We start from the raw sequence: 21,885 nt of genomic DNA, 5'->3' as shown, positions 1-21,885 counted from the left end.
ATTATGCTGTAAAATATTTTAGCCCATCCTAGTTTAAATGTGTACAGATTAAAACTTAACATGGCACTAGTTATTCAAATCAAAGAAGGTGATCTAGAAATTTTAAAGCACAAACCAGCAAACTGAAAGAATAAAAACAATAGTAACTATGAGGCCCTTCGTAAACCCTTGGCATTATAAATGCAGTGTTTGCTGACAGAAGTAAACCTTAACAGTGCTAGGTCAGGCAGAGTGAATGCCTGCTTCCACCTGGGCCCACAGCACTGCCCAGCTAACCATTATAGAGAATATCATGCGAGTTTTCACCAACAACTTAATCAGGATTAACACAGGATTGAACACAGCCCTTGAAACAAGTACTTTGGCTTGCTTTCATTCACTGCTGCACTGTTCTACCAACAGTCATGCACAGTATCATAGCACTGATCTAATCCTCCCTGTTTAGAACTTAAGTTATCCACCTTTGAAAGGATTATCCACGCAAGCTGATGAAATTTCTAAACACTGTATTCCATGGGAAAATTACAAATACAGAGTGCTGATACTTTTATGCAAAATGAACCTTGTCAATGAATAAAATACATACACACTGCTGCTAAACTCCCCTTCAACCTCAAGGCTTTGTTGCTCTACATGAGATTTGCTTTTTCTGATTTTTACTAAGCCCTCATCATAATCATGGTTATGAAGTTAATCACTGACTATGGAGAGCAACTGAAATCCACTCTTACTTGCTGTGTATTTGGGGAGATACCGAATGCATACTTGGGCACCTGAATATACATGGCCTAATTTTCTGAAGTGTTGAGCACCTCCAATTCCCTCTGAAATCAACTGCAGTTTTTACACAGCAACTAAAAGCAGGTCAGTGCACTCAAATCCCAAAGACTATTTTATTTTATTGCATATTAAATGATCACATAAAAGACTGTGGGGTTACCTTTGTTCAAGTGGCATTACTTATTTAGCAGTTTACAACACAAGATGCTCCACAGAGTTAGACAATGGTACAAACTTTATTGCAATTCAGTGTCTTTAGTTACATGTTATCAGTATGGGAAAAAAGATAAATATAAATGAGAAGTTCACATGCCCATGAAGTTGGAAGCCAGTATGGACAGCTAGGAACTTATTCCCTCAAATAGTATCATCTCCTGTTTGTAAAGCAAATTCTCAACTTATAAAAAATACAAGCAATATTCTCAATAGTAATTAAAATATTCAAGAGGTGAGAGTTCCCAGAACTAGGAGAACTAAAGACTGACAGCAGTTCTGGTATCATAATGAAGAGGTAATACAACAGATTTCTCTCATTTGCAATCTTAAATGATTTTCATAACTTGTTGATAAGCCCCTACTATAGCAGAATACCACTTCTGAAGTACTGAATTAATCTAATAAATTGCAAAAGCTTCAAAGACAGTAAATCACCAGAAGAAATAAAAAGAGTAATTTCAAGATTTAATTAAGGAGACAAGACATACTTTTCAGCTGAAAACAGACAATTAATCCCCTTTGTGGGTGTCTCAAGTTGAGTTCATGGAAGTGCCAACATCTTTCACTGATGGATCATGCAAAATTTTAAAAAAGGTGTTTGGATTTCAGGGAAGCATCCTTGTGATTCATGAAAATTAAACTGCCTCTGCAACCCTACTGACTCCTGTTGCAATCTCCAGTGTATGCCATCACCTTTTCTGATTCATTCCTTCACTCTCCTGTCCCTCCAACTTCATAAAATAATTATGCCACAAAGCAATACTTTTTTTCATCCTTCCCTTTACATGGGGGCTCACTGGCAATCTCAGATAGGGTGAGAATTGTAATAACCTCAGGGCAAATATGCCAGCCTAGGACAGCATGGACACTAACTCTCCTGCCAGTTCAGCTGTATTTGTAATAAAGTAGCTGTGAGGACTGTGCTTTATGTCAGTCTGTGAGTAACACAAAGATGTGGAGCATGCTTACAGATTGGACACCTCTTGGGTTTTAGCAGTATTTTATGCTTTTTTCTGGACAATCTAATCCTCATCAGCATTTAAGAACAGCTTCTTTTGGAGTTTCCAAATCAGACATTGCCTGAGTTAGGTAGTAACTATAAAGCTTCTTTCTCTTATTCTTCTCCTTAGTTCAGGTATCACATGTTGCTACCTCAGTAACAATTACATTGTATTTAGGCAAAACAAACTTGAGATGTTTAGGATTCATGTCTTCATAATAACGTTCTTTTCTTGTCCCTACCAAATCTAACAGCTCTTACTGGAGGAAACGTGTCTCAGTCAGATTATTCCATTCTCCTGCAGCAGTGGATGACAAGATCAGAGTTGTTTTTTCACTTAACTAAGTCTATATATTAGCAAATATTTTGTAAGTAAAGTAACATATAACTTTTAAAACATTATATGCCATTTCTAAAAGCTACATCAACATATTATACATTATACATCTTGTCAAGACAAAATGCTCAGCATTTAAAAGCAATTAATTGTGTAGTTTGAGATGGATGTCATTGGCATGGGCAAGATAAAAGAAATCCTATTCTTATTATAGATACTCATTAAATCTTCCATCCTTTAAAAGTAGTTCCATTGCTTTAAAAATAGGTTTTTTTTTTCACTTTACAATTAATAATTCATTTAGCTATGAACAGGAAACAGGTAAAAGACAGTACCTCAGAAGCAGTACCCATTTCTGCAAATGACAAACATTCTGTTAGTAAATAAATCCCCAGTATCTCTTTACAAGATAGGCTTTAAGAGGCCTCCCTTCAATATTTTTACCATATTAGACGAAGCAAAATCTGCTATTCTATGTTACTATTATTTTATACACAGGGAAGAGAGCTATACAACAGGCAGAAGTGTTTCCTAGCCAAGCATTAACTGGATTCCAGCTTCATGTTGAGACTTGGAACACACCTCTTTTCTTCATCTTTTCCACCTGTGCCCCACACAGGACCTATATTTTGTGAGCTAAAAGGAACTTGCCAGTATTCTTGCATCAGATGACCAGCTCTGAGGGAACACAGCAAAGCACACCTGTCCTGCTGTTCACAGGCTACAGAAATGACTTCAGGTCACACGAAGTCTATGGCAATTTCAGAGACTGAGCATGGTTATGTCCAGATTCAGTCCAGTACTTTAATCATGTGACACACTTAGCCATAGCAAGTCACAGAAACCCACAGATGCAAGAGACTGATAGGAACTTATTTTTATTGACAGCCTGTCACCAAAGGATAACCTACTAGACACTCCAGAGAAATACTTGATGTTACCACATCACACAAACATATATTTGAATTTTTTTCTGAAACACTTTTTTTTCAAATGTAAAAGTCTTATACGCAACTGTGTCCCAGACAAGGAGACAATATAATCATATGCAAAGGATGACGTGCAAAAAACAGTATATATGGGCCTAACTTCTCAGTTAAACCACTTTTTGGGGAAAAGACATGGCTGTCATGTCAGAATTTGACCTTGACAACACACCTACCAAACCCAAGTTACCATAAATAAGCTTTACATGATGCTCAAGAACACTTGAAGGCTGCTATGATATACACAGTTGATTTGTTTTACTATCAGTGGCTATTCAATCCCACACAGGACCATCACTCACAGGAGAAAGGCACATGGAAGCCTGCACTAATACAGTCTGTACTTTCAGCAGAACACATCTTAGCTTGCTTATTTACAATAAGGCAATCAAGTGACTTTAAAGTCAGATGTTGACATATTTTAAGTATGTCGTGGATTATACAGAAAAATACATGACGGACACCAGCACCTGAAGGAAGACATCCTTAACTTGATTCTATTTCCCTGACTCTTAAATCACTGTATCAGTCTCAAAGCACATAAAACTATGTACATGCTTATATGTGGCTTTTATTGGTGTTTAACCAGGCTGGAGCTCTGATTAAACACCGAAAAAAACCCCAAAAACAGGCATTGCTTTCAGGCTGTAAAGGCCAGACACTGCTGATTTCTTTGAAGAATTCCAGCCATTGTCTGAAGCATGAGGGACAAAAACTACCAATTCTCTAACTCTGGATAAAAGAGGGAAAGCAATTTTTTAATCACCTGCTTATTTGGGATGGATAAACTGATTAGATTCAGATGTAATGCCATCCAAAGTTTCTTTAGTACCAGCCTGTGTATGCAAATGAAACCTAGGGAGTTTTTGTAAATCTTAACAACGAGGTTTCAATACTTTCAGTCCCAATTCACCAATATCCCTTTAACAGTCTTAAATAAACCACTTTTTATGGAGAACTCCCATAGTTACACATATGTAATAACAAATGATTTTGAGTTTCTCATTTTCAAGAACATTAATTTCATCATGACAAAGAGCAAGCTCCTTAGAAAGGCACTGCAGGTCTGTAAATGCCATTTTAAAGTTCAGAATAAGATAATTAACAGACTGAAAATGTCACAAAAGATGAGTCCAAGATGGTTATGCATTTCAAGATTTCCAAAATAACTACAGGAGTTACATCTTTTCTCAGTGTATGTAGTCCTGCTAATAACATAGAACTGTATTTTCAAGTTTAGAACTTATTGAAGTGTGAAGATTAGGACTTAATATTTTGTTTCTCTCTTCAGATTAATGATTACATTCAGTTATGATAGCACTGAAATGCTATTGGTGTTACAATATTAAGAGACACTTGCATATATCTGAGAGAAAAAAAGTCCTCAGAAAGATTAAAAAAAAGGCTGATTGTAGACCACGGCATGGCTATGTAAGACAACCTAAAGAACAACAAAATTTAAGTGACCAAATGTTGTTCACTATTGCAACAGAATAGATTTTAGACTGGAAAAATATACAGACTATATTCAAAATACAACTATTTTAAAATATTTTATTGAAATTAGCATAAAAATATTTTGAAAGCTATTTCTCAATTGGTTATTTCTAAATATTAATGAAAAAGTAGTGGTTCATTTCCAAGAATCTCCACCATAAAGTTATGTATTTTAGGAGCCTTTTGTTTTTCTAATCATTGCTTCCATCATATCCCACTGCTCTTTGGTAACCTAACAAAAGAAAAGAGAATTTTATTGGAATTTCATATAATAATTACACATCAAAGTGTCTGAATGTAAAATAGCAAACAAGGAAATAAATACCGTCTTCAAGTCATTGAATTCTCCTGCCATAGAAACATATTCTCCACCATCCATTCTGATAACCTAGAAAAAGCACAAACAGTGTATTTACTAATTGTGCAATTTCTGTAGCATTCCCTTGTTATGAATTATGAAAATAAATTTTACTGATTTGGGTGAAAAAAGCCCATACTCAACATAATGCAATATTATCCCTTTAAAAAGTTCTCCTTAAAGGTGCTAACAACCATGCACTACACTTAAAAGATGGATAATACTTGTAAAGAATTTTAAAGTAAGATGATTTGTTTCATTTCTGAAACCAGGGCTTTAAAAAAATATCAGCAATACTCACGCCAACATCAGGTTAATTGTATAAACAAGATCAACCAAAACTCACTGCTCCATTAACCCAGCTTGCATAGTCACTGCATAAATAGGCAGCAAGATTTGCAATTTCTTCTATAGTTCCCAGCCGACCACAGGGAATTCTCTGAATTAGCTTCTTCTCAAATGTTCCTGTTGGGTCAAGACGGCTAAAAGCACCCTGAGAATTAAAATAAACATTAAAAAAAAATGTTATAACTACATCAAGAGATTTGACTCCACATATAAAATATGGAAGTTAGTATTTGTGATTAAGCTGTCTACACCCTCATTGTCAGTAGCACAAAAGGAGGAAGTAGAAAAGAAAAAGTAATTTATCCCTGTTGCACTGATACACATCTACTGATGATAAGTTGGAATTTAAAACATTTGGGATAGTCACCCACCATCTAGCAGTGAAAAACAAAAGGGTTTAATAATCTTTTCTTCCTCAAATACCCTTGATAAACATTTAAGTAAATAACCAAGACTCAAAATATGGACAGAGGAAAGGAACAAGGCAAGAGGAACAGGAAAGTGACTAAAAATAAATTATACATGACAAGAGTAAATAAAATGGAAAATAAAAAGAACATCAAGTTCAGTTAAATTTTAACAACTGCTAAAGCTAAAGGAAGTCACCAGAAGCTTTAGTATTTGAATAGCTTAAAATGGCATGGGAAATAAAAGGGTTTTTTTCTTCCCTGCTCCTCCACAAGGAAATAGCCTCCTCACACAAAATCAGAAATGTATCAGTAACATTTATGTTAAATTACTGGAGTTATGATTTAACGCACATTGTTATTCATGTGATCAGGGCTGTAAGCAGGACACTTAAGTCTTCTATTGCCATATTTTTAACTGCCAGTTTATAAGCCTAACAGTGTTGCGCTTGTATACATTGTTCTTTTCCCATCATGATTTAGAACAGTATGTTTTAAAGCCATGGATATTGCTCCTAAGGCAGAAAACCCAGATTTTGCAATATGCTATCTGCCTTTTTATGCTTACAGGGAAATTTCAAGTTGGAACCATACAGCAAATGTAGCATTTTATTAAGAACACACATTATCTCAAGCAGATTATACACTATTAGTTCAAAAAAGGAATATTAACTGGAGGTAGCACTGTGGACATTTAAATCCCTTAACTTGCCAAATATTTTTCTTCTACTCTTACTTAAAAATACACAAGATACAAGGTCTGAAGAACTTTTGGTCTAATCCTCTAATGGTATTTCAACATTCTTATAATCCTGCTAATTCTGCCACTTATTTTTCTTTCTAATGAAAAGAGTCAAAACTAAGTTTTCCAGTGCAGCATCTAAAACTGACAAGAGGGAAAAAGGAAAGAATAGTAAATAAACCAACTAAAAAGTAAAAAAGAACCAGCTCTGCACCCCTATTCTGAAAACAACAGCAAAACCAACTGTGAAATATTTTACAGGAAGAAGTAATACCATTATTAGTTGTTAGTGCTCATAATCATAATAATTTGATTCAATGGGAAATGGATCCTCCTTTCTCTTCTTGCAGGACTGCTTTCGTTATTCTTCCCATTCCAGCTGCTTTGGATTACTTCCTTCAAACCCTCCAGTCCTCCTTCTCACTCACTTCAAAGCTTCTCATTTCCTTGCCAACTTAGTTTTTCTCTTTCTAGTTTTGAGATTTTCAACAAAACTAGTGAGACTCTGTTCTCATATACCTAAAAGAGATTCTAAGATTTTGGAACTGATCACATGTTTTGTTTAAAAATTAGGGATTCAGGCAGAAACAGGAACTTTATTCCAACAAGTGTGAGAATTCACTCCAACTAACTACGCAGAAATAAGAATCAGCATTAAGTACTTTGATATAACAATTCTTTGAAACACTAAAATAAAAGTTCTGTTTATATCAAGTGTAGCAGAGGGGAAAGTGGAAGGTCTCAAAAGTTCTCCTGAACTTTCTCAGTTCAAGAAATCATATTTTACAAAAAGACAAAGAGGGAAGTGTATTCACTATTCCAGCACAGTCTTGACAATAAAGGAAATCAGATTAGAAGCTACAGCTACAGAAAGGTTAGACTGTTGTAAAGTTAAGTCTGTACTACAAAGCATATTCAAGGCTGTTACTTCATGCCATGTACCTTTGTTTTTATTGGACCTGGTTGAATCACATTGAATCTCATGCCATATCTACCCCATTCAGCCGCAAGAGACCTAAAAATTCATTAACAGAATGCATCAATATTTTAGACACAATATTGTAATCCTATTCAGAAAAAAGTAAACAAAAATTTAATCAAACGTGCAAATACTAGAACATTCCTAAAGCAATTTCTACTTAAAGGGGTTTTTGTGCTTAAGAAAATTTCAGAGAAGCAGAAAAAAATCTCATTCACCAACAAAAGACTATTGATTTAATAGAGGAATCACAGGTAAAGCAGCCTGAAGGAGCAGTTCTTTCTCCCCTGCAAATCAAGGATGGTGTTGGCACCTGAATTCCTTAACAACTGTTAGGCCATCATCTTTCTGTGGCAATTCAGACCACCCCACAAGTACACATTTCTCACATTTGCAACATAGCTCTCACATTATATGTTTTGAAATAACACAAAACAGAGGATACCTTCTAAAACAGGACCACTAGAATGGTTTTGCTTTATGACATTTTCTCTGCATGATGAGTACTTTGGATCTACTATGGTGAATGAGCTAGCTGAGTCATAAAGTCTCTGAAAAGTACGCATTTCCGCTACAGCTCTGTAGAACACAAATCAAGACCATTACTCAGTCCCTCATTTCTTCCAGATAAAGAATTCTAGTTACTAAAAGACTGCCAATCTATTCAATTCTTTCTGCTGAAGCACAGAGGAAGATCTATGTGCTATGAAGGACCAGCCTGAAATTAAAAATGAGAGAAATCCTTTTGTTCACTGAGCACCATGGATACGTCAACATGATACTGTTCTGATCTAAGCAAAACTGCAGACCTTAATTTTAAATAGCCACAGGAAACAAATTTGTCGACGAATCTGAACAGAGCTGAAGCCACAGTATGCTGCACCCAAATAAGAGGCATGCATTTTCCTCAGACAAAAGAATGTCGAAGGCGCTACAGATCTCCTACAGCTCCCCTAATAGTTGTCTTCAGGTGCTGATTCACCTACGAGAATGCAAGAGAACCTGATTATCAAAACTCTCTGAAACAAACTCTGGAACTTGCAATTGCCAAAATAAGTACTTGTCCTTATCTTGGTTTTGTGGAAAAAACAGTTGCAGTTAATACTTCCCTCTGTCAGAAGCTGTCAGCATACTTCAGCACTCTTGCTAGGATACTGGAGCCTGGATTGAACTCTTGTGGTACAGTTGAAATAGGGGGACTACACTAACGAGCTCCATTTTTATACACCAATTACCCCATCCTAAGGATGTGGAAACCAAAGCACCCATTTTGCTGTATTACTCACTTGCTCATTGCTTCTACACCAGCTTTGGCAGAGGCACTCGGCAACACAAATCCTGAACCACTCTCTGCATAAATTGTTGTAATAGCCAGGAATGCTGCTCCTAGAAAGGTGCACAAACATTTAAAAAACAACCCACACCACACAAACCAAACTACCCTGAGGATCAAACTCTCAAGCCCAGGTAAAAGCAGGCTAAATGGTACAGAAGTTTTTAACTCAAGTCTTAGGCATACCTTTTCACTGCGCATTAAAAAGGCATTTTAAAAATACAGTATTTGAAACTTTCTTTTCAAGCCTTTTTATTTCAGTTCCCTCTTTTGCATGAGTGTTAAGAGTTGTTCCAGGTAAGTGCTATTGATTAGGGTCTGAAGGTCTAAGCCCTCAGAGTCCTACTGATAATGAACTTAATGTATAAATTATTCTTACTGGAGTGAAGGCCTAAGACCTTACAGTGTTTTTTCAGAAGCTGCCCTAGTCTAGTTATCACTAACCAGACATTTTGCCCTGAATTCATCAATTACTCAGTGGGGAAAAAAACCCAAGAAAACCCAAAAAAAACAAGTTAAAAATCAGCATCAACAGTTAGATTTGGTATAATCTCAAATTAAGAGTTGAGAGCTTGAGTTAAAGTTTATGCAGAAAAATGAAGGTTTGTAAGAATTTTTCAGCTTTTTCTGAAGCAGAACCAATTACAGAGTGAACCTGTGTAACTCTTCCCATTGCTATCACAACAAACTCCATTATAAAAGAACCACTTTCTTTTATATCCTATATTTTGTAACAGATTTAGCAAAAAACATTCTGTAATATAATGGAAACTGCTTATTTAATCTTTCTTTTATAGAATCGTGCAAATTATGTCTGATCAATGACTGGCATGAGCTTATGGTAGCTGGTAAATGAAGGACAAGGGATGACACTTCACTGCTTTCGTCACAGTAACTAAAATAACTGTTCTACTTACTGTATTTTAAAAACAATTTCATTACAACAGCTGCCCAGGGGATATTTCTAAAACAATATAGACTACTGATAAATTGTATGTAAGTAGAGACTCAGGTAAAAAATTACAGTAATATTACACAAGAGAAACTAAAGAGAACCATAAACAAGCACTAATTAAAATGCCAACAGATATCCAGAAACCATGGGCCCTGTTTTTAAAAAGGAGTCTTCACTGAGAGACTTTGAAAGGACAAACCTACACAGGCAAAAAATCATAGAACAACTCTGAAGTTATGTAGAGATCATTGTTAATTACACAGTTTGTAGAATTAAACCACTGATTTATTTTTTAATTGAGGGTAAATAGAGGCAAGTTAGGTCAACCTAACACAGAAACTGACAAATTTACAGCTCTGATATATAAAGAACATTTCAGCTCATATACAACTTTTAGTTCTAAAGCCTATATTCATAAAATGGACAATAACTGATCAATTCACTCCTCCCACTTTGTAAAAATAAGTAACACGCTAGCAGATTTTGATTTCCTTTTAAATACCCACACAAACTTGCAGTCTAAAAGCAGAGAACTTTTACTATTTACTACATTAGACTTAATGTAGGTCACACTGCCGACCTTAAGGACATCCCAGTCTTCTAGAAACTGTCAGATCTGTAGTAGCCTCACAGACTGATCTAAAGTATTTGCACTAGATAGCATCACTTTAGAAACTAAGGTCTCTGCTCAAACTGAAAACAAAAAAGTAAAAAGAAAATGAAGGTGAGATGACAAACAGGAACACATGACTTACTGGTCATGCAAAAACATGTCTTAAAGAAAGCCTTAAACAAAAAGTTTTAATTTACAGAAGGACTTCCCTAGAAAGAAGACATGCAAATAATAGCAAAAGAAATTAATGTTTCGGAAGCTTAGAAGTGAAAGAGAGACAACATGAAGGTGAATGACATCTGGATTTTACCAAATTTGAGGATGGAATTAAGGAAAGAAGCTTTTCATTCAACAGCAGCAAAAACAAAAGCATGTTTGAATTCATATTTCACATTACTATGTGGGCACACAACATGCACCTGGAAGACCATAAAGCAACCTGTTCCAACAGTCTACCATAATGATACAGCAAGTCATAGCTGGGGATGGGCTTCTCATGTGGGAATATCAGCACTAGAATAGTGGAAATTAATCTTTCATGTGCCGCTAAAATATAGAGGGGATATACTTGTACACTAACAAAAACTGTTACAGACCCACTCAAACAACATTATTTTCATACTGTTACAATTAAATAGTATAAACTCAGGTAGTACTTTCTGGAGAGGAATTTGAAGAAATTCAGCTAATTCGGAGGTTAAATAAATACAGCGTAAATACAAAAGTAGCATTTCAACACAGTAGATCTAACTAGAAAACAGGATTCAGAAGTGAGGGCACATGGAAAACCATAATTATACCTCACTGCTTTTAAATTAATTTGACAATATATTATTCTGATCTTATAAAATAAACTCACTGTTTTTTAATTTGTAACTGGAATGCAAAATGAAAGCAGTTCTTTGTAAATAATCTATGATATAACATAGAAGAGCATACATCACCTTTCCTGTTAAGACAATAATTTGGTTAAATAAATTTTTGGCTAAAAAAGAACTGTCATATTTTTACGGTGAAGCTGTGATATTGAATTAAGCTCCTAGGTAGTCCAGAATTAAGAATTAAACCTGGGAAAATAAAATCTAATACAGATTTAAGTTTCAAAATTCTTTTTCAAATTATCTAAAAGTAATATTCTCTAGTACTATTAGTCAAATAGTACAGCTGTAAATTTTATTTTACTGTATGAGGGAAATTCAAAGGGATATCCTGACTTCTTGTTCATTTAAAGAAATATCCCATGCTCAGTTCAATGAAATTAACATACATAGAGGAAATTCAGAAGAAATAACAGCTTTTTTTTTTTTTTAACACAAAGCTCTATTTTTTAATTTAAAAAATGTTTTACAACTAGAACTCTGCAATTAGATTTTTATGTTCGGCCTTAGTTGGCCTCTGGGTCCAATGGTAAGACCTGATACTACAATGAAGCAATTGTTAGCCAGATCCAATGTGTGATACTTAAGAATAGCTTTCACTGAAAAAGTTCCTCTCTAGAACAATGTCAAAAATTGCATTTCTCTTCTCACATGAACTCTCAAAACTGTCTATAATAATAGTAAGGCAAGGAAAGAAAGTAATATGTCACAATGCTTAAGATACCTTTCTGTACTTTAATAAGCTCCTTTCCAATTTCAAGAGTTACAAAAGCAGTACCATTAAGTACAATATCAGTTACTGTTTTCCAGGCATTAGCAGAAAGTCGTTCAGAAGGGGAAATAAAGTTTCCAGCTGCGTTGTTTATCACAACCTGAAACACATGAAGGAAAAGAGTTAACTAAAAATAACTCTCACTGAGACAAAAGTAAAGAAATTACAAGGAACTTTTTAGCCTTTCCAGGGACAAAAGGAAAAATATCCGCATCTAATATCAAGGTACAGGAGTCAGGGGAAGAAGGAGAATAATCCATAAGAAATTTTAACATCTGCAGCATAGTATCAGTAACTGAAAATGAGCTGTATTTCCGAACTCCTGTACCCAGGAACTGTAAAATGTAGAGACTAACTCATGTCACTATTTTCCATAGTGTCTCAAGTACATCCTAACAGAAAAGTTTGCCTCCCACCAAATTCCAGCATCCTGTCTATTTAATATAATGGATGCATGGAAATAGAAGCAAAAGGTGGCAACCTGATAACTAAAGTCTGGATGAAGTGACTGTTGCATAACAGGAATACAAATCATCCTGATAAAAATATCATGATACAGTGTACTTCAAACAACTGCTACAAAACTTTTGTTGAATAGATGTACATCCATCACTTCCTATGAACAGTCATCAGGTAGAGGATACTTTTACTTCAGGGGACTAAGCATCACATTAGCAGTATTTAAACCAAAAATTATGTAGCCAGATCTAGTGTATTTAATAATATAATATGCTGAAGCAATAAAACAATGTACTGCTAATGGAATGGCACCTTGATTCATATAGGTTTGCACATAAGACAAACTCTTTGACCTGAAGAACTTCTGGGCTAAATTCTAACGCAGATACTAAAATTTTCAATAACAAAACCAAGATATTACATGAATGTAAAACTAATAATATACAAAAGCCATAAATCACACGTATGGACAGCAAATTAAATTTAAAGGCCTCCCTGAAATTTGAAGGAAAAAAAATCCAAACACCTTGAGATACTGAGGAGGTTACTTGAATCACTAAATAAATTCAGGAAAGACACAATAAAATTATTGAAATAAGAATTGTACAATTGATCTTTTAGGTATGTAGGTCTGCCAAAATAAGCCATGACAAAAGAATGATTGCTTTCTAATTGGGAGTAACACTCTTGGGAATAGAATGAAAACAAAGCTGGAAGGACTTTCAAGTTACTGCCATTAACTTTGGTGAGTGAGTGAGTGAGTGAGATACCCAGGATTCATAAACCAACATCTCATGTTGCAACTAAGAGAAAAACTGGACAAAAAGAACTGAACATTCAAATTACTCCGTGGTCTATCTTAAACACACAAAATATATGGAATTAAAGAGAAGGTAAATGTTCATAAAGAACAAGTCATGGGAAACATTTATTCAGAAAATTATTGGTGCTCTAAAAATGCACTATACAGCAAGAAATCTCCTGCCTCTCTGCATGCACGTAAAACCAACCATGATTTTGACTTCGGCCAAAAACTGTGTTAACTAATAGTCAAAATAATATCCAACGAATCTTGTCTACAATTCAGGACAGTGAGTTGCTTTGTTTCTACCACTGTTATAGCATACAATTTCTCTACTTCTTATGATATTTAAAATTCAGCAGGTTCTCTACCACATCTATAGGAACCTCCTTGTGAGTGTAAATTGTCTACAACACACATACAACAGTTTTAAATTTACAGTAAACAGTTTTAGATATGACTGTCCCTTACAATAATGCTACATCATCACACTTTCTACCAGCTAGGAGAATCCAAGTTGTTATGTCACAATCAAATCAGAATTTGGTGATTATCATCCTGCAGACTCCACCAGATTACCCTCATCACAATCTGATGTAAAGAGCCCTGTTGCTTTGTGCCAAACGATTAAAAAACAGATTCTTGGCTTGACTGAAGACTTTTTTTTTTTCATTTTATGAGAACTTAATCTTCAAATTTAAACCTTCTTTGTGTATATTAGTAAGCTAAGCAAGGACCAAAGAAGACATTTATGGTTACTTCCACTCCTAATTTGTGACGCATTGTATTTAGTAAACACAGGTAAATCACCTTTTCAGAAGGATTTAAAGGCAATATTCTATTTCCTTAATTCAAAGACTCTCTCCAGAATTGTCACATTATTTGGAACAAAATGTTAGTCCTCAGAGTAAGGGTAAAAATGTTTTGTCTACTTGGCCACTAAATATTTTAAGAACCTCAGGAATAGAGTAACTGGCCTAACTATGAATGTTAGCAGTATCTTGAAGTATTGCCGCTGTTCTGTTTAGTGTCTTTTTAGACTCCATTAACTTTCTATTTTAGTAACTTTTTTCATACCTGCTATGCAAAGTATTTTCAGTAATGAAGAATTCTTTCCTTTCCCTAAAAGACTTACATCAGGATGTCCTGCCACTTGGATTGTTTCAGCAACAGCATTCTTAACCGAAGGTGGATCTCTCACATCACACTGGATGGCATGAACCTAAAGAATAATAGAAAGGCAGTTGTAAGACCTTAAAATATAACATTCATAAATTAAACAAGTCCATAGAAGCATATAAATGCAGGAAAAAAATCCAATAAAATCTAGAGTATAATATGTAACATATTCATAATCCTGCAAAAATTTACCTTATTCCCTGTTTTAGAAGAAATTTCATCTGCTGTTCCTTTCAAAACATCCAGCTTCCTAGAAATAAGTATTAACATCCCTTTGTCAGTTAAATGCAATTACAATTCAAATTACTAAAATATTTTTTTCTGAGCAAATATGAACTACAACTTAAAATATGTGTGCATATGCATGTTGCTGATTTTCATTAATTAAAACTATGATTAAAACTATGCTTAACAACTAACTTTTTGAAAGAAAACTTTAAGTAATTTACGGTTAGTGCCACTTTAAAGCAACTCAGAAGTGACAATGGTGAGAGACTCTAAAGCTAAACAACATGTGATAAGCCAGAAAAAAAAGCACATGATAATAACACACTTAGTTTTAGCTACTACTCTACTAGTATTAATAAGACTCTTACATATTCACATTTGAAACTAAAAGAATTACTGTTAGGATGAATGTCACAACACTTCTGTTTATTTTGATTTAAAATAAGATTGTTTTCCTAGACTTCACTGAAGTGCTTCTGGACTCTACTGTAGTACTTAAGAGCTGTAGAAAATCATCATTAAAGGAAAATCAGGGCTCTTGTTGAAACTCAGATGAGGAATGAATTTAATTCTTTATTGTAATTAAAATCTGTATCAAGAACACCTGTAATAACAATTATTACTGTTCAACACTGCCCACTGCAAATTTTTTTTGTCTTTAAGGTTTTAGTTGAATTTATGCCTAATATTTGAGGTTGTTTATTTTGCTGCCACATTTCATGAAAATGTGCTTAGCTTATTTCTTCCTACTGACTTTTAAACATTTGCAGATAAATCTGTAAGGTTCTAGAATCCACAATATGACATTGTAATTTAAAAGTGTACAGCAAAAGAATAAATAAAATATTTTTTCTGGTTTTCTGGTAAAGAAGAAAACATCTATTCAGTAGTCAGTACTAAATTAAAGTTCTAAAACATCTTCATTAATATTTACCGGCTTGCTATAACACACTTGGCACCTAAACTGGACAAAACTGTTGTCATCCCTTTTCCAAGCCCAGTACCTCCACCAGTTATAAAGGCCACTTTCCCTTGGAAGCTATTTGGTGGCAACATCACTTTTTGAAGAGGTGAGAAGAATGCAGCTTGTGGTGCACTGCTGTCTTGATGCAGTACATTTGGCCCACGGCTGAAAAACTGAAAGAAAAAAAACAAACAGAAAAGTTAGTTTTTTCTCCTTTCTGTATGCAGGACTGTTATGCAAGATCAGGTTTTCCTGTGGCAGTGGAGGTAACAGTCATAACTCCCTCATTATAAGTAAATATATGTGAATGTAAGAATTACTAAATTGCATTATAGCAACATACATGGGCCTTTACTTAAATGCTAGGAAAGCACTTGAGCTATTTTTATATATTCTTTATATATTTTTATATATTCTACTGCTACTAGAGAACTATTGAAAAAATACTTTAGTCATGCTCCTTCCTACTTCATGCATTTTTTGTATCTGTCACTTTTACTAAAATGTGGAAAACCATTAACAACTAATTGCAGAAGGACTTGGACTTCAGATTGATAGATGCACTGTAATTTATGCATAAACAAATCTATGTGATTTTAGGTTACATATGTATGTATTTAAAATTTTAAAATCTTCAGTAATAGATTCCTGATTTTGATCTTTTACTACTGCATCCAACCAAACCTTCTTTACTGCACAACAGGACAAAATCAAACTTCACAAGACCTGCCCTAATGGCCACTGGAGCTGCTAAGGAAACCAATGCCATCTCTCAGACAAAACAGGGCAGGGTTAGGCTTTCAGCATCACACTATGTCCCAGCAGAAATACCACCTACAGCAAATTAGCCTTGTAAGGATTGGTTCCTGCAAAAAGACACACGGTTGGAAAATGTTTAAAAACAGACATGAAAAAAGAAGAAAATTCAGTATTACATCTAAAAAACAATGTCAGTAAGAAAATACCACACTAATATAATGAGAAGTTTGTGATGTTACTAAGAAAGTTGCAGCAAAATAGCTAACAAGATATTTCTAGCATCATAATATGCTAAACTAACTCAAGCCCTAATCTAAGTATTGAATGAAATGCTTTAGGACAGCAGCATTACAGTAATAATTCAGAAACACCCTTATTATTTAAAATACAAAAGTTACCTTAATCTGAAGCTGCAAATGCTTCCAAGTATGACAAAACTAGATTTACTTTATTTTTGATGTGCAAAACAACTACAAGAATGTAAGTTGTACTTATTTTCTTTGGTTTTACCTTGTAGTTGAGCCTTTAATGTGTTTGTTTTAATATAAAAAAAATACAGTACAATTTTGTGAAAGAAGACTAAATGGTTACTCTTATATGATCCTGTTAATAAAAACATGCTTTTTTTCAATAGACTGACAAGAAGAAGAAGAAGAAAGGTAGTTTTAAAATAGTAAAAATATTACAACTTATTGTTCTGTTTAAAAATTCACATTTTGAATACTAAAATTAAGAGACAATATATTTAGTGGTAGACTATTACTTTGTACTTCCCACAGTAGAATATGGGAATGTGGGAATTCTAATCCCAGTTAGAATCCATTGGGGGTTTCACAGAGCTTGAAGTTGGCCTGCAAAAGTGAGCACGTGAATCTTTTTGTGTGGTAATACATATGCACAAGTAACTCGTGAAAACAGAACAATCATGGAATTACACAGACAATTTAATGCAACTGAAAGCATGGTGCTAATAACACCAGGGTCATGAGCTCAATCCCTGTATGGGACATTCACTTAGGTGCTGGACTTGATCCTTGTGGGTCCCTTCCTGCATTCTGTGAAAAACTAAAATTGAGTTGAAGAGTTGGAGCCACCACACAGGACAAAATTCAGAAAGCAAAGCTTGAACTAAAGCTAGAACTATCACATTTGTAAAACACTACTGTTTTAAATTCTCACAGCAAAAATAAAATTTGCATGCTTTCACAGAGTACCAGAGTACTATTAAGCCTCCAGGAGAGGGAAACGTGAAGGTTCTCTTTTGGGACTTGCTTAGTAGTCCCCTGCTCATCTCTCTTCAGGAAAAAAGTTCCCTCTGGAGAATTTCAGCTCACAGCAGAGACTGCAAATCTCGGATTTGATGGCATTTGGACTCCCCCTTTCTTCAGGATATGGAGATAAACCCTATGAACACTGAGACTCCCTGATTAGGTGCTCTGTTAGTGACAGACACAGCCCAGTCTTGCTCTCCACAAAAGAAACACTGCAAGCAGCTTTCCTTCTGCTCGAAGGGGGAAGACTAAGACATGCCACAGCACAGGAAAGCAGAAGGCTGCACCAAAACTAATAAAGTATGGTAATGATAACCAGACAGCAAAGTTGGTATAATTGAGCAATCTTTTAGTCAGGCTGCTATCATCTCCATACTGGCTTGCACAGAAGGCTTCTATGACAGCATCCATGCAATTTAATCATTCCACCATGAGGTTTTAAATTAAATCTCAGGTGTAAAGTGAGTAAATAAGCCAGTAAACAGCTTAAAAAAAAAACAAACGTCAGACAACATACACACAAATCACTGACAAACCAAAAAACAACCCTCACCCAGGGGCTGGAAGTAAACTGTGAAATTACTGCAGAAAGCCATCTCAGCAACACGAGTAGTCACTGGCAAGAAGCACCGTACTCGCGGAGAACTCACTAGAAATGGCCTCCAACATCATCCACACAGTCACAGAATCATGGAATAGTTCGGATTGGAAAAGACCTTAAAGATCATCTTGTTCCAACCCCTCTGCCATGGGCAGAGACACCTTCCACTGTACCGGGTTGCCCAGAGATCCATCCAAAGCGGTCCTGAACACATCCACAGCTTTTTCTGGGCAAAATGTCCGTACCTAAAGCACCCTCTTTGAATCTGAATCCACTGCCCCTTGTCCTGTCACTAAATGCCATTGCAAAAACTTCCCCTGCAGATTTCTCGTAGCCTCTCTTTAGGTACTAGAAGGCTGCCATAAGGTCAATTCGGTCACAAGTCAAGCCGGGCCGCTGTTTGGACAGCAGCATTCCAGCCTTTTACCTAAATGGCCGTGCACAGCTGTGCTATCGGGGCCAAAGGGCAACAGCACTCAACAGGGAGACACGGCAGCGCCGGGCAGTGGGGCAGGAGGCCGCATGCCGGGGAGCTCAGCCCGCACCTCTGCGGGGGCTCGGCGGCGGACAGGGCCGGGAGCTGGGGCGAACCGAGGGGTGCCCCCTTCCCGGCTGTTTCCCCAACGCCGGCAGCCGGAACCGCAGAGCCCCGCCGCGTCTTCCCTCTGATGGGACAGCGGCGCCCGGGCAGAGCTGGGGCGGCGGGGCAGGAGGTGGCGGGGCAGGAGGTGGCGGAACAGCTCCGCAGCTCCGTCCGTCCGCCCTCACCCCGGCAGCACAGGGAGCGCCTTACCCGGCCGGCACCGGACACGCAGGGGCCGCGCACCCCACACCGCCACAGCCGCGCCGCCATCTTCCGCCGCCGCGAACTGCGCCTGCTCCGCGGGGGAGGAGCGGCGGCGGCGGGCACCGGGGAACCGGCGGGACCGCCCCTGCCCCAGGTGCTGCAAAACACAGAATAGGTAAAAATTTTCTTAAGGAAGGACGTTCTTTGATGTTTGATCTTTGTATGCTTTCAGGCCTAATCAAGAAGAAAGGGGCAAACAAGGTCTAAGCGATGTCCAGGTCGGTGAAATTGTCTTATTAAGGCTTAGGGCTTGACATGTTTCCATGATCTGACCTAGAGGGTGATTAACAAAACTTGTGAAGAAGGATGTATCATTGACAGTGGACACAAAGAATGCAGAATGTATGGGATACAAGGGCATTTGGCAGAATCCCCAAGATAAGGGGAAAAAGAAAATAAAGCAACTCAGGAACTTTGCTCAAGTCAGCTCTGACTGGGTCAAAGGTATTTCTGATGGGGGAGATTGCCCATTGACCCAAAAGAAGAGAAATACTGAGCATATGGACTAAACAGCTTGAGAAGCAAGAGAATCATTAACCAACAGAAGATAGAATAATTAATAAGAGGACTGGGTAACTGGTAGCCAATGAATATGAATGCCTTTGTTTGCTAAAATGTTTAAATAGTGAAAAGTTTTGGTAGTACTTGTACTGGCATTGTGGATTTGTCACCCAACACCCCTTTCTGCATTTTAAATTAAATGTGGATTGGCCTCTTGCACACCAGGTAAGAGAACCTATTTTGGAACAACACAGGGGCATCTTCTCAGCCACTACCACCCTGGTGCCTTCAGTTCCAGCTGTGAGAGCTGGAGAATGCTTGGTTCAGTCTATCCATTTCACTGGGTTGGAATTTTAGTATTGCAAGTGTTTTTCTAAATGCTATTTAAAGGATACTAAATAACTAGCTTGTTTGGTGAGGGTGTTGGTGTTTTTGTTTGTTTGCTTTCCTTGGGGTATCTAAACCCAAGAATTGCTGTGCCCTTTACCCATAGTATGGTGGCCTGTTGTTGGCATGTGTTTTGAGGGAAGAGGAGTTGTTTTGTTAAAGAAATATGAGAAAAGAGGCGGCTGCGAATATTAGCTGTCTGCTAGCTAGAAATTCAGGGCCTGATTTGAGGTGAAATTGTGCATTCAAAGATCACTCCTGGGCAGCAGAAAGAGGCTCTGTTCTCTGCACACATCAACACTGGCTGACTGCTGTGAAACAAGGTTTACCAGAAAGATCAAGAGTCCTCATTTCAAATTCAGTGCTGTTAATAGAGTTCAGAAACAGCTAAGCAGTCTTTGAACATCATTCAGCTATAGGGGATTATGTTGCAATAACAAGACACTTGATTTATCTGTGTTGAACACAGAGACTGGCTGATGGAAAAAGTAATGACTGACTGATACCCACCCATTTCTACAGCCCTGGTAATCAGACCAAGAAACCTGCATAATTGTATCTACTCATAAGGAAGGGTAAGGGGTTGGGGGAGTAGCATAGTAGTTGTAAGAACCTACAGATTTAATAAAACTTCAGGTTTTGAGGGGAGGACACCACACTTGATGATCTATGCAGTTACAAAACTTGGCATGAAAGACAACAAATCTATCAGTGGATCTGTAGTCTCAGCTTTTGAATTAAGAATTCCGTGTGAACTGATTACACACCTCTGTGGGAGTTCAGAGCTTATTCCTCATTGCCCTGTACAAAGATGGCAAAACAGCAATTTTCCCTAAATGTTCAGCATTTAGGAAAAAAAAAAAATTGTTGATGCTCTGTGGCACAGTAAGCTCTAGAGTAGGTAACATCTTCATGAGTTCCACACGCCATCTGGCAGGCATTGAAGCAATAGTGCCACACTGCTGGGCAGTAGTTGCCACATTTATAATTAAAGCAGTATGTGGAATATATCTAGTAAGAGTTAGAGAGTTGCTCTAAAACTCACATAGTAACATTCCATCACAATCAGTTCATTCAACCACACTGAGTCTCAAGGTATCTGGAGTCAATGAACACAAAAACAAAACAAGTCCAAGAAACAAACAGCAAAAAAAAAAAATTGGAGAAACATAATGTATATAGCTCAAGAGAAGCTTTTAAATCGCCAAATACTACAGAATTTCGGAAGCTTCACCAGAACAATGCTAACAAGAGGAAACAAACTACAAACTATGCATTGAAAAAAAAAAAAAAATTGCGTCAAACAGCTACCTGTGACATAATCATTGTATTTCTATGAACAAGATGATATGACTGAATGTATTGGTTTTGCAGGGCCTGGTTTTTGGTAGCGGGGGACCACAGAGGCGGTTCCTGTGAGAAGCTGCTCCCGGGGCTGGAGAGGCTAGTCCCGATCCACGCTGACACGGGACGAAGGGGACCGGCTGTCACACGGGCACAGGCGTGAGTTGCGGGAGAACGCCTCCCTCGGTTCCGACTCGGCCTCGCTTCAGCCCCGCCCCGGTCCCGCCCTTGGCCCCGCCCCTGCTCTGCCTCGCTCCCTGCCCGGCCCCGCCCCCCGCGCACGCGCGCCGGTCCCGCGCTGCCGAGTTTGCGCGAGGCCAGTAGGCGGCGCCCTCGGTCGCG

General features: G+C 37.1%; 1 protein-coding gene across 1 annotated transcript; it reads right to left on the bottom strand.

Annotated features, from left to right (window-relative positions):
• Positions 1–4,846: 4,846 nt before the first annotated feature.
• On the bottom strand, positions 4,847–19,406 carry DECR1 (2,4-dienoyl-CoA reductase 1). The gene is made up of 10 exons (XM_058832129.1): positions 19,258–19,406; positions 15,804–16,006; positions 14,834–14,891; positions 14,598–14,684; positions 12,154–12,301; positions 8,937–9,036; positions 7,614–7,686; positions 5,521–5,667; positions 5,142–5,204; positions 4,847–5,048 (listed from the first exon to the last, which is right to left on the bottom strand). The coding sequence occupies exons 1-10, from the start codon at positions 19,315–19,317 to the stop codon at positions 4,989–4,991; spliced, it is 999 nt and encodes a 332-aa protein (XP_058688112.1). The 5' UTR covers positions 19,318–19,406; the 3' UTR covers positions 4,847–4,988.
• Positions 19,407–21,885: the final 2,479 nt, after the last annotated feature.

This window comes from Poecile atricapillus, chromosome 2, assembly GCF_030490865.1.
Source record: "Poecile atricapillus isolate bPoeAtr1 chromosome 2, bPoeAtr1.hap1, whole genome shotgun sequence".
Taxonomy (NCBI): domain Eukaryota; kingdom Metazoa; phylum Chordata; class Aves; order Passeriformes; family Paridae; genus Poecile; species Poecile atricapillus.
The sequence above is the reverse complement of the archived record's forward strand: the minus strand, read 5'-3'. Positions and strand labels throughout refer to the sequence as shown.

Coding starts and splice junctions, on each gene's coding strand:
- DECR1 (XM_058832129.1), bottom strand. CDS start 19,317: ATGGCGGCGCGGCTGTGGCGGTGTGGGGTGCGCGGCCCCTGCGTGTCC. Junction 14,892..15,803: donor AAGTGTGTTATAGCAAGCCG/GTAAATATTAAT, acceptor ACTTATTTCTAG/GAAGCTGGATGTTTTGAAAG. Junction 9,037..12,153: donor GCTTATTAAAGTACAGAAAG/GTATCTTAAGCA, acceptor GCACCTTTCTAG/GAGCAGCATTCCTGGCTATT.